Source organism: Dendropsophus ebraccatus, chromosome 14 (genome assembly GCF_027789765.1).
Source record: "Dendropsophus ebraccatus isolate aDenEbr1 chromosome 14, aDenEbr1.pat, whole genome shotgun sequence".
NCBI classification, from domain to species: domain Eukaryota; kingdom Metazoa; phylum Chordata; class Amphibia; order Anura; family Hylidae; genus Dendropsophus; species Dendropsophus ebraccatus.
Genome location: NC_091467.1, coordinates 8,569,220 through 8,581,147, shown reverse-complemented (window position 1 = coordinate 8,581,147; position 11,928 = coordinate 8,569,220). Strand labels below are relative to the sequence as shown.

Genomic DNA, 11,928 nt, shown 5'->3' with positions numbered 1-11,928 from the left:
ACGTCTATCTGTATTGGGATCATCCTGCCCTGTTTCCATGTGACACAGCTGCAGGGTTTGTTACAGTGTATCAGAGATCTTACTTGTATACACCAGACATATAGATGGGGGGGGGGTATACATCTGCCACCCATTGCTCCAGTATAATGTCATGTTTGGATCTGATCTCCTTGCTAGAGTGAGAACCTGAAGCCACCAGAGAGCTGTGAGCTTCTGTATAATTCATGTGGCTCACAATGGCGGTATTAATAATACAGGCCGGCTTATAAGTAGTACTAGTGTATATGTATATTCCAATACTAGAAGTGGCAGCAGCAGGAAACAGGCTCAGGGCGGCTTTTCTCTATGGGAACAAAGGGCATGGGACCACAGACAGGGGTTTGATAGGATAATCTAGAGAAGGAGTAGGGAACCTTGGCTCTCCAGCTGTTGCAAAACTACAACTCCCATCATGCCTGGACAGCAGGGGCGTAGCTAATGTCCCTTGGTCCCTGGTGCAAGAGTTCAACTTGGGCCCCCCCCCCCCCCTCCTCGACCAAGCGATGCGACAATGCGATACATAGATAATAGCTAGAGACCGATATTACCAATAATACCAGTATATAGGAAATATTATCACCATAAATATTACCGCCATACTGTTACTAACCAAATCCTATGTACTGAGACCAATATTGCCAATAATACCAGTATACAAGGGGGAAATATTACCACCACACCACAACCACTACCACCATATTGTTACTAACCAAATCTAGTATACTAAGACCAATAAAACACAGTACCAGATTACAAGCAACAAACATCACCACATAATGACTAATACCACCACATACTGACTAACATCACCACATACTGACTAACACCACCACTGCTACTAACATCCACGGTACACATATCACCATCACCTCATCCAGTCATATAGAGGCTGACCCAGCCCTACACAGGTCCTGTACACCATATACATTACAATCAAGTAACTCACATTGGACGTCTTCTCTAATCGGAGTTCTTCCCTTTTCATCTTCTTCTCCATCTGTCCTGGGTCGTTATGAGAACTTCTCCGAGCCACGAATCCACAGAATCTGACAGACAAACATATTAGGCTCCTCACACTGACACCATCCTCATCTCTCTACAAGTTGCATATCTGTATTGGCCCCGTTACACCCTCATTAAAGTGACTGTACCACCAGGCCCAGGCTGAAGCACTGGAGGCGGCCGACCCATCCTTACTGGGAGGTTATCCTAGCCCCTCTATGATAGGGTTCCATTGATTCTAATGAAGTCACGTCATGGAAGGGCTAGGGTTTCTTTCCACTGGGGGTGGGTCGGCCCGCCTCCAGTGCTTCAGCCTGGGCCTGGTGGTACAGTCACTTTAAGTGGGTAGGCTGACTCTATGTGATCCCCATGATAGTATATGCCCCCCTCTGTGTAGATGGTCCCTAGCTCAGTCTTCCATATGGATGGCCCCTTGTGCATCTCCTTGACAGCCCGTCTCTGTGTAGTCCCCCTATAGTAGATTCCCCTTCGTGTATTCCCCCTTATAGATGGCTCCTTTGATGTCCCCCTTATAGATGGTCCCCTCTGTGTATCCCCTATAGTATACACCCCCCCCCCCCTGTGTAGTCCCCCATATAGGTGTCCCCCATATTGATGCCCCCCCCTTATAGATGGCTCCGTGTGCGCCGCCGGAGAAGTAACAACTCCGGTGCACATAGCTCCCTGGTGCCTATGCTGCCTGGGAATCCCGGGGACACCACTAGGAAGCTGAGCATTGCCGGGGGTCCGTCCGACACTGACTCTTATGACCGCAAGCAAAAGACTGCTTGCGGTCACAAGAGTAATCAATGCGACAGGAACCCGCGGCAGAGGACGGCCGGAGGCAGGGGATAAATCGTGGGGCGCGGGTCCCCTTCGACGCCGGGCCAGGTCGCAGTGGTGACCCCTGTGACAGCGGTGACTACGCCACTGCTGGACAGCCTTCGGCTGTCCAAGCATGATGGGAGTTGTAGTTTTGCAACAGCTGGAGAGCCAAGGTTCCCTACCCCCGCTCTAGTGTATAGATTGTGAGTCTGACTGGTATATGGTGAGTGAGGACAGTCCCTGTACAGGCTTTGGAATATGTTGGTGCTATATGATTGAATAACATAATGACATGAAGTATCCACAGAATCTCCCACCTATCGGGGGCGCTGTTGGCATAGCTCGCCCCATATCTCCCATACATTGTAATGTGATAGCCATTTTTTGTCCACTGCCATACAATGTGGAAGGAAGAAGACTTAAAGGGGAATTGCGGTGAAAATGTTTTTCTTTTAAATCAACTTGCGTCAGAAAGTTACATAGATTTGTAATTTAACTTTTAGTTAAAAACCTCCCGTCTTCCAGTATTTATCAGCTGCTGTATGTCCTGCAGGAAGTGGTGTATTCTCTCTAGTGTGACACAGTGCTCTCAGCTGCCACCTCTGTCCATGTCAGGAACTGTATTTTCTATGGAGATTTGCTACTACTAGGGACAGTTCCTGACATGGACAGAGGTGGCAGCAGAGAGCACTGTGTCAGACTAAAGAGAATACACCACTTCCTGCAGGACATACAGCAGCTGATAAGTACTGGAAGACTGGAGATTTTTACATAGTAGTAAATTACAAATCTATATTACTTTCTGACACCAGTTGATATGAAAGAAAGAGTTCCCCTTTAAAATTGCTCCATGCAGAGACTGGACAAGCAGGGTATCCTGGGAGATGTCCACTGTGAAGCATACAGAATTGTAATGCAGCTCTAGGCTATAAGCTTGGCGGTAACTTTATATGGCACTAATATAGGGGGCGGGGCATAACTTAGGGGGTGTGGTCATATTATGGGCGGGGCAAACTGCAAATTCTGACATAAGATGGTGCTACGGAATATTGTACATGGCACTTACAGACCTCTATATAACATAACTATAGACACTGCGGCCACTGTAGAACTACAAGTCTCAGCATGTTGTATGGGAGCGGAGATGAGCCCCTTCCTTCCTTATACCGACTACATTGTTACAACAACAAAGGGTTCCTTCAGGGCCTCAGGTCACATACTATAAGCACCCCCTCCCGTCTCAGGCGGCCATTTTTGAACCTGGAACCCCACCCTCAGCCTCTAGCAGCGTTAGACGCTGTAAGAACGAAGCTGCCAGTGTTAAAAATGGCCGCCGCGAGCGTCCCCGCCGCTACCTGACAAACAAAGCGTCTATGAGGGAGCCGGCGTGCTGACGTCACGAGAGCGAGGCTCAGGGAGCAACCAATGCGAGGAGCCTATTGAAGGACGTCCCTCCCGTTGCTGACGTCAGTACGTTTTCCTTTTATCCCGACGCGGCGGCGGTGGCTCGTCCTTAGTGTGAGCCTTACCGTGTGAGCTGTGTGTATCGGAGACCAGAATGGGAGTGACTGTGGATTGCATCCGGCCCGGGGACGGTAATGTCTGCTCTGCACGGAAGGGAGGGGGAGATGTCACGTGATGCACGTATAATATCCACGTCGTGTAATACGGAGGAGGGGGCAATTATACAGCGGAGGGTCGTGTAATACAATGAGAGGGTGGGGGAGGGGCGACTATAACACTGCAGGGGGGGATACGTGTGTTTTATATATATATGTGAAATATACACATAGCAGAATAGTGAGTGCAGCTCTGGAGTATAATACAGGATCAGTAATGTAATGTATGTACACAGTGACCCCACCAGCAGAATAGTGAGTGCAGCTCTGGGGTATAATACAGGATCAGTAATGTATGTACACAGTGAGCCCACCAGCAGAATAGTGAGTGCAGCTCTGGGGTATAATACAGGATCAGTAATGTAATGTATGTACACAGTGAGCCCACCAGCAGAATAGTGAGTGCAGCTCTGGGGTATAGTAGGATGTGTAGTGTGGGTGCACAGTATATTAGTAGATATGGGTTTATCTCCTGTTCTGGTTATGACTGTATCCTCTTTCCTCCTCAGGACAGACTTACCCAAAGAAGGGCCAGAAGGCGGTGGTGCACTATGATGGTGAGTCTCATGCTCTGTGTTGGTCTAGTAATTGATGTATAGTAATGGGTGGTGTGTTTCCAATGTATAAGCCGCAGCTCTGTGCTTGTATATTAGCGCCCCCTCGCTGTAGTATAGCTGTGCTTGTATATTAGCGCCCCCTCGCTGTAGTATAGCTGTGCTTGTATATTAGCGCCCCCTCGCTGTAGTATAGCTGTGCTTGTATATTAGCGCCCCCTCGCTGTAGTATAGCTGTGCTTGTATATTAGCGCCCCCTCGCTGTAGTATAGCTGTGCTTGTATATTAGCGCCCCCTTTCTGTAGTATAGCTGCTCTGGCGTATTAGCGCCCCCTGGCTGTAGTATAGCTATATTGTTTGGTCAGTGGGGTCACCAGGGTCCGGTGTCTTCCTGTGTGGATGAAGCAGTGGTGAGTCTGTATACAGCTGTGGGCACAGTGGAGATGAGCAGCCGCTGTACTAGTCTATGGTTGTCAGAGACTCTGTGATCCGGTAGATCCCGTCTGCTGCTTCTCCAGTGTTCTCTCCTCCATGCGGAGTTCCCCTGGCTCAGGATATCAGGAGCCGCATGTTTCCTGCAGTCTCCCCCGCTTCCTGCTTAACTTCCTGTCACTAGAAATTTGTCCCTTTTTGTTGTTTTGTTTTCCCTTTGCCGACCTCATACTGCATTATCCCTGATGTCAGCACAGACTGTATACCTCACAGCTGAGGGTTTGTTACATTTGTATCCAGTGTGAACCAGACTGATAGTGAAGGAAATTCAAGTACAGTGTATATCAGAAGCTCAGAGAGGTGCGTGGTTCTCTATGTACCTAAATAGGTGGGAGAGGTGCGTGGTTCTCTATGTATCTGGATAGGTGGTAGAGATGCAGAGCTCTGTATGTACCTGGATAGGTGGGAGAGGTGCAGGGTTCTCTATGTACCTGGATAGGTGGGAGAGGTGAAGGGCTCTGTATGTATCTGGATAGGTGGTAGAGGTGCAGGGCTTTCAATGTACCTGGATAGGTGGGAGAGGTGCGGGGCTCTGTATGTATCTGGATAGGTGGTAGATGTGCAGGGCTCTGTATGTATCTGGATAGGTGGTAGAGATGCAGAGCTCTGTATGTACCTGGATAGGTGGGAGAGGTGCAGGGCTCTGTATGTACCTGGATAGGTGGGAGAGGTGCGGGGCTCTGTATGTACCTGGATAGGTGGGAGAGGTGCAGGGCTCTGTATGTATCTGGATAGGTGGGAGAGGTGCGGGGCTCTGTATGTACCTGGATAGGTGGTAGAGGTGCAGGGCTCTCTATGTACCTGGATAGGTGGGAGAGGTGCAGGGTTCTCTATGTACCTGGATAGGTGGGAGAGGTGCGGGGCTCTGTATGTACCTGGATAGGTGGGAGGGGTGCGTGGTTCTCTATGTACCTGGATAGATGGGAGAGGTGCAGGACTCTCTATGTACCTGGATAGGTGGGAGAGGTGCAGGGCTCTGTATGTATCTGAATAGGTGGGAGAGGTGCGGGGCTCTGTATGTACCTGGATAGGTGGGAGAGGTGCGGGGCTCTGTATGTACCTGGATAGGTGGGAGAGGTGCGGGGCTCTGTATGTATCTGGATAGGTGGGAGAGGTGCGGGGCTCTGTATGTACCTGGATAGGTGGTAGAGATGCAGAGCTCTGTATGTACCTGGATAGGTGGGGGAGGTGCGGGGCTCTGTATGTACCTGGATAGGTGGGAGAGGTGCAGGGCTATCAATGTACCTGGATAGGTGGGGTGGGTGCGGTGCTCTCTATGTACCTGGATAGGTGGGAGGGGTGCGGTGCTCTCTATGTACCTGGAAAGGTGGGAGAGGTGCAGGGTTCTCTATGTACCTGGATAGGTGGGAGGGATGCAGGGTTCTCTATGTACCTGGATAGGTGGGAGAGGTGCGGGGCTCTGTATGTATGTGAATAGGTGGGAGAGGTGCGGGGCTCTGTATGTACCTGGATAGGTGGGAGAGGTGCGGGGCTCTGTATGTATCTGGATAGGTGGGAGGGGTGCGTGGTTCTCTATGTACCTGGATAGGTGGTAGATGTGCAGGGCTCTGTATGTATCTGGATAGGTGGTAGAGATGCAGAGCTCTGTATGTACCTGGATAGGTGGGGGAGGTGCAGGGCTCTGTATGTACCTGGATAGGTGGGAGAGGTGAAGGGCTATCAATGTACCTGGATAGGTGGGGGAGGTGCAGGGCTCTGTATGTACCTGGATAGGTGGGAGAGGTGCAGGGCTATCAATGTACCTGATAGGTGGGAGAGGTGCAGGGTTCTCTATGTACCTGGATAGGTGGGAGAGGTGCAGGGTTCTCTATGTACCTGGATAGGTGGGAGAGGTGCGCGGGGCTCTCTATGTACCTGGATAGGTGGGAGAGGTGCGGGGCTCTGTATGTACCTGGATAGGTGGGAGAGGTGCGGGGCTCTCTATGTACCTGAATAGGTGGGAGAGGTGCGGGGCTCTCTATGTTCCTGGATAGGTGGGAGAGGTGCGGGGCTCTGTATGTACCTGGATAGGTGGGAGAGGTGCGGGGCTCTCTATGTACCTGGATAGGTGGGAGAGGTGCGGGGCTCTCTATGTACCTGGATAGGTGGGAGAGGTGCGGGGCTCTCTATGTACCTGGATAAGTGGGAGAGGTGCGGGGCTCTCTATGTACCCTGATAGGTGGGAGAGGTGCGGGGCTCTCTATGTACCTGGATAGGTGGGAGAGCTGTGCGGGGCTCTGTATGTACCTGGATAGGTGGGAGGGGTGCAGGGTTCTCTATGTACCTGGATAGGTGGGAGGGATGCGGGGCTCTCTATGTACCTGGATAGGTGGGAGAGGTGTGCGGGGCTCTCTATGTACCTGGATAGGTGGGAGGGGTGCAGGGTTCTCTATGTACCTGGATAGGTGGGAGGGGTGCGGGGCTCTATATCTACCTGGAAAGGTGGGAGAGGTGCAGGGCTCTGTATGTATCTGGATAGGTGGGAGAGGTGCGGGGCTCTGTATGTACCTGGATAGGTGGGAGAGGTGCAGGGCTCTGTATGTATCTGGATAGGTGGGAGAGGTGCGGGGCTATCTATGTACCTGGATAGGTGGGAGGGCTGCAGGGTTCTCTATGTACCTGGATAGGTGGTAGAGATGCAGAGCTCTGTATGTACCTGGATAGGTGGGAGAGGTGCAGGGCTCTGTATGTACCTGGAGAGGTGCGGGGCTCTGTATGTACCTGGATAGGTGGGAGAGGTGCGGGGCTATCTATGTACTTGGATAGGTGGGAGGGGTGCGGGGCTCTGTATGTACCTGGATAGGTGGGAGGGGTGCGGGGCTCTGTATGTACCTGGATAGGTGGGAGAGGTGCGGGGCTCTGTATGTACCTGGATAGGTGGGAGAGGTGCGGGGCTCTGTATGTACCTGGATAGGTGGGAGAGGTGCGGGGCTCTGTATGTACCTGGATAGGTGGGAGAGGTGAAGGGATATCAATGTACCTGGATAGGTGGGGGAGGTGCAGGGCTCTGTATGTACCTGGATAGGTGGGAGAGGTGCAGGGCTATCAATGTACCTGATAGGTGGGAGAGGTGCAGGGTTCTCTATGTACCTGGATAGGTGGGAGAGGTGCGCGGGGCTCTCTATGTACCTGGATAGGTGGGAGAGGTGCGGGGCTCTGTATGTACCTGGATAGGTGGGAGAGGTGCGGGGCTCTGTATGTACCTGGATAGGTGGGAGGGGTGCGGGGCTCTGTATGTACCTGGATAGGTGGGAGAGGTGCGGGGCTCTGTATGTACCTGGATAGGTGGGAGAGGTGCGGGGCTCTGTATGTACCTGGATAGGTGGGAGAGGTGCGGGGCTCTGTATGTACCTGGATAGGTGGGAGAGGTGCGGGGCTCTGCATGTACCTGGATAGGTGGGAGAGGTGCGGGGCTCTGTATGTACCTGGATAGGTGGGAGAGGTGCAGGGCTCTGTATGTATCTGGATAGGTGGGAGAGGTGCGGGGCTATCTATGTACCTGGATAGGTGGGAGAGGTGCGGGGCTCTCTATGTACCTGGATAGGTGGGAGAGGTGCGGGGCTCTCTATGTACCTTTATGTTGCAGCCCCTTCAGCTTTATGGTAAACCCCCACCATTTACTCTGCCAGACCCCCATGGATCCCAGTGCGTATCCCTATTTATCTCTTAGTGACTCTGTCCCCACAATCTGACCCCCCCAAACCACTTGTACCTTTGGATAGCGGCTTTTAATCCAAGATCTGTCCTGGGGTCCATTCGGCAGGTGATGCAGTTATTGTCCTAAAAAACAACTTTAAAACTTGCAGCCCTGTGTCGAATTGGCGTGGCCTAGAGTGTCTGTGTCCTAACCTTGCACTGCCACTCCGTCCCTTCTCATCATTAAAGGGGTACTCCGACGGGGGACTATTTTGGAATCTGGCCGGGGAGGAGGTGGCTGAGGGAAACTACGTCCACTCACTTCCCCGGTTCCAGCGGCGGGTCCCGTATCGTGACGCTCCAGTCCCCGGTGCCTGTCCGCTTCCTGGTGTCTGACGCGGGCTCGAGACGTGAGGTCACAAGTCCACTCAGCCAGTCAGTGACAGAGGCGGGATCCGTTTCAAGTCTGCTCAGATCCCGTCTCGAGCCCGCGTCAGACACCAGGAAGCAACTGGGGACCGGAGCGCTGCGATATGGGATCCGCCGCTGGAATCTGGGAGGTGAGTGGACGTCGTTTCCCTCAGCCACCTCCTCCCCGGCCAGATCCTAAAATAGCCCCCCCACCGGAGTACCCCTTTACAAATTTCTCCTATTCCTCACTTGTCTGAACACTGCACAGGTGCCTTAATGATCCAACACGTGCAGTGTTCACACAAGTGACTATTAGGAGAAAACCTGCCTGGAGCATTCCTAATAGTGAAGAGGGCGGGAAGGTGGGACGGAGGGGCGGTGCAAGCCTAATGCACAGACACTATAGGCCAGTGCTTCTCAATTCCAGTCCTCAGGCCTAACCAAAAGGTCATGTTTTCAGGATATCCCTACAAAGAACACGTAATAATGCCAGAAACACTGAGTATAATTATATCACCTGTGAAATACTAAGGAGATCCTCAAAACATGACCTGTTGGTGAGGCCTGAGGACTGGAATTGAGAAGCACTGCTCTAGGCCACACCAATATGACACAGGGCTGCAAGTTTAAAAGTTGTTTCTTAAGACAATAACTGCATCACCTGCTGAATGGACCCCAGGACAGATCTTGGATTAAATGCAGCTATCTGATGCTACAAGCGGTTTGGGGGGTCAGATTGTGGGTACAGAGTCACCTTAATTTTACTATAACTTCATTATAATAGAATCCAGGCCGTACAGGTGTAATGTCTCCTGGTTGTCTAGTGCCCATAAACTCTCCGATCTCTCCGCTTACAGTAGCATCAGCCATTGCGTACATCTTTCATGACTCCTCTTTGTGTGTTTCAGGGTATCTTCAAGATGGAGGGAAGTTTGACTCTTCTCGTGACAGGAATAAGCCCTTCTTCTTCACTGTTGGGAGGAACGAGGTGATCCGCGGCTGGGAGGAAGGCGTGGCACAGGTGAGCGGGGCATGGCATGGGCACTGGCCTCCTCCGCTCTGTGGTGACGCCCTCAGACTTACTGCTTCCTTTTTTTATATTCCAGATGAGTGTGGGGGAAAGAGCACGGCTGACCTGCACCCCAGATTATGCATATGGCCCTAAAGGGCACCCTGGCATCATCCCCCCTAATGCCACCCTCATCTTTGACGTGGAGTTGCTACGATTAGAGTGAGGGTCACCCCGACCCTAGAGCGTGGGTAAGTCACCCTAACACCACATGTCGGAGAGCAACGCAGTGCAAAGCTTCAGTATAGTAAGAAGTAGAAGTAGGTTTTGTCCATCTTGCAGAGCTGCACTCACTCTTCAGGCTGCTACTGGAAACCATCAGCAAGCTTGTTGTCAGACTCCACTCTTAACAGGTCTGATAATGCAGGGGGGCTTTATGTCCCTCCATGTCAGATGACTGTGCATTGCCTGGTGATCATAGAAACCATCACAGCAAGCTGAACAAGCAGGGAGTGCTGCGAGACTTCAGCTCAGAAGCCTGTGAATTTTTGAGTGCAGCTCTGAAGTATAATACAGGATGTAACTCAGGATCAGTAATGCATGTACACAGTAACCCCACCAGCAGAATAGTGAGTGCAGCTCTGGGGGTATAATACAGGGTCAGTAATGTATGTACACAGTGACCCCACCAGCAGAATAGTGAGTGCAGCTCTGGGGTATAATACAGGATGGAACTCAGGATCAGTAATGTAATGTATGTATACAGTTACCGCACCAGCAGAATAGTGAGTGCAGCTCTGGGGTATAATACAGGATGGAACTCAGGATCAGTAATGTAATGTATTAACACAGTGACCGCACCAGCAGAATAGTGAGTGCAGCTCTGGAGTATAGTACAGGATGTATCTAACTCAGGATCAGTAATGTATGTACACAGTGACCCCACCAGCAGAATAGTGAGTGCAGCTCTGGAGTATAATACAGGACGGAACTCAGGATCAGTAATGTAATGTATGTATACAGTGACCGCAGCTCTGGAGTATAATACAGGATGGAACTCAGGATCAGTAATGCATGTACACAGTAACCCCACCAGCAGAATAGTGAGTGCAGCTCTGGGGGTATAATAAAGGGTCAGTAATGTATGTACACAGTGACCCCACCAGCAGAATAGTGAGTGCAGCTCTGGGGTATAATACAGGATGGAACTCAGGATCAGTAATGTATGTACACAGTGACCGCACCAGCAGAATAGTGAGTGCAGCTCTGGAGTATAGTACAGGATGTATGTTCTTCCATACCTCAGCATCATCTTCCCCTCATGTTATTTCCTCAGGTACAGCTGCCCACATTTTTTGACATTCTTCTCTGATTCCTCTTTAAGGTGCGTCCGATGTCTCTACTACCGTGTGAACAGAGTGCAGAACACAGTGGACACTAAGCCTGACCCCTCTACCCTCCACACCTCCACATGCTGCCTTCTTGCCTTCCTACTCTGGGCATTACTGAGCAATCCCATTGGATGCCCTTTATGAAAGGGTTAAGGTGGCTGCGCCAGTCACTCTCCCCCCCTTCGAGCCGGTAACGTCAGAGCTCTATAAGGAAGTAAGGTTTCTTCTTTTCCTCACCCGCTGATGATGCCCCGTGCGATGCCAGCGCACTGGAGGGATGAGGACAGCGCTTGTAATGTACCCTCTGACCATTCCGGAGCTGTCTGCCCTGCGCTGCGGAGCCTGCCAATTGTCATTCCAGCTCTGCAGTGCCACGTCTGCTTTTTCCCCGTAGGTGGCAGGGTTCTGTCCTGTCTGTGCCGCATGCAGCCCCCACCCCACACAATCACATTAAACAGCTTTTCTCTACCTATTGGAGGTCTTGTGTCTCTGCTGTGACGTCACAATAAAGAATCTGTTTCCTGATGACCCTGTGTAAGGTCTATGAGACACTCATGTAATCTGTAAGTCACTGGGTGAATGGGTCTCCCATTGTAGTGTATGGGGCAGGTCCAGTCACTTCCCTGTAGTTACAGCTTGTTCTGTGTCTCCTCACATATACAACACAGGGGATTCTGAACATTGCTGTAGCTGCAGGCCGGCCTTTTGTCTCTTCTATCCACGGCCTTTTGTCTCTTCTATCCACGAGTTACTAATCTTGTATAGAGGAAGTTGCCGGAGCCTGAACTTTAATGGAGTTTTACTACTTCTTCCAGAGTCATTTATATCATCCATTAAAGCTCCGATCAGCCGTAGTCATCGCTTCTCTCTTATATAAATAATTTGGCCTGGTAAACTTTGTCTATTTCCTTAGGAGAATGGTCTATGAGGAGCGCCCCCTGCTGGCTACA

The 11,928-nt window shown here is 51.1% G+C and overlaps 1 protein-coding gene across 1 annotated transcript; it reads left to right on the top strand.

The window, feature by feature from the left end:
* The first annotated feature begins 3,334 nt into the window (after positions 1–3,334).
* On the top strand, positions 3,335–11,506 carry FKBP1A (FKBP prolyl isomerase 1A). The gene is made up of 5 exons (XM_069953690.1): positions 3,335–3,461; positions 3,995–4,042; positions 9,487–9,599; positions 9,685–9,838; positions 10,972–11,506. Exons 1-4 carry the CDS (start codon positions 3,425–3,427, stop codon positions 9,811–9,813), a joined length of 327 nt encoding a protein of 108 aa, XP_069809791.1. The 5' UTR covers positions 3,335–3,424; the 3' UTR covers positions 9,814–9,838; positions 10,972–11,506.
* Positions 11,507–11,928: the final 422 nt, after the last annotated feature.

Coding starts and splice junctions, on each gene's coding strand:
- FKBP1A (XM_069953690.1), top strand. CDS start 3,425: ATGGGAGTGACTGTGGATTGCATCCGGCCCGGGGACG. Junction 4,043..9,486: donor GGCGGTGGTGCACTATGATG/GTGAGTCTCATG, acceptor TGTGTGTTTCAG/GGTATCTTCAAGATGGAGGG. Junction 9,600..9,684: donor GGGAGGAAGGCGTGGCACAG/GTGAGCGGGGCA, acceptor TTTATATTCCAG/ATGAGTGTGGGGGAAAGAGC.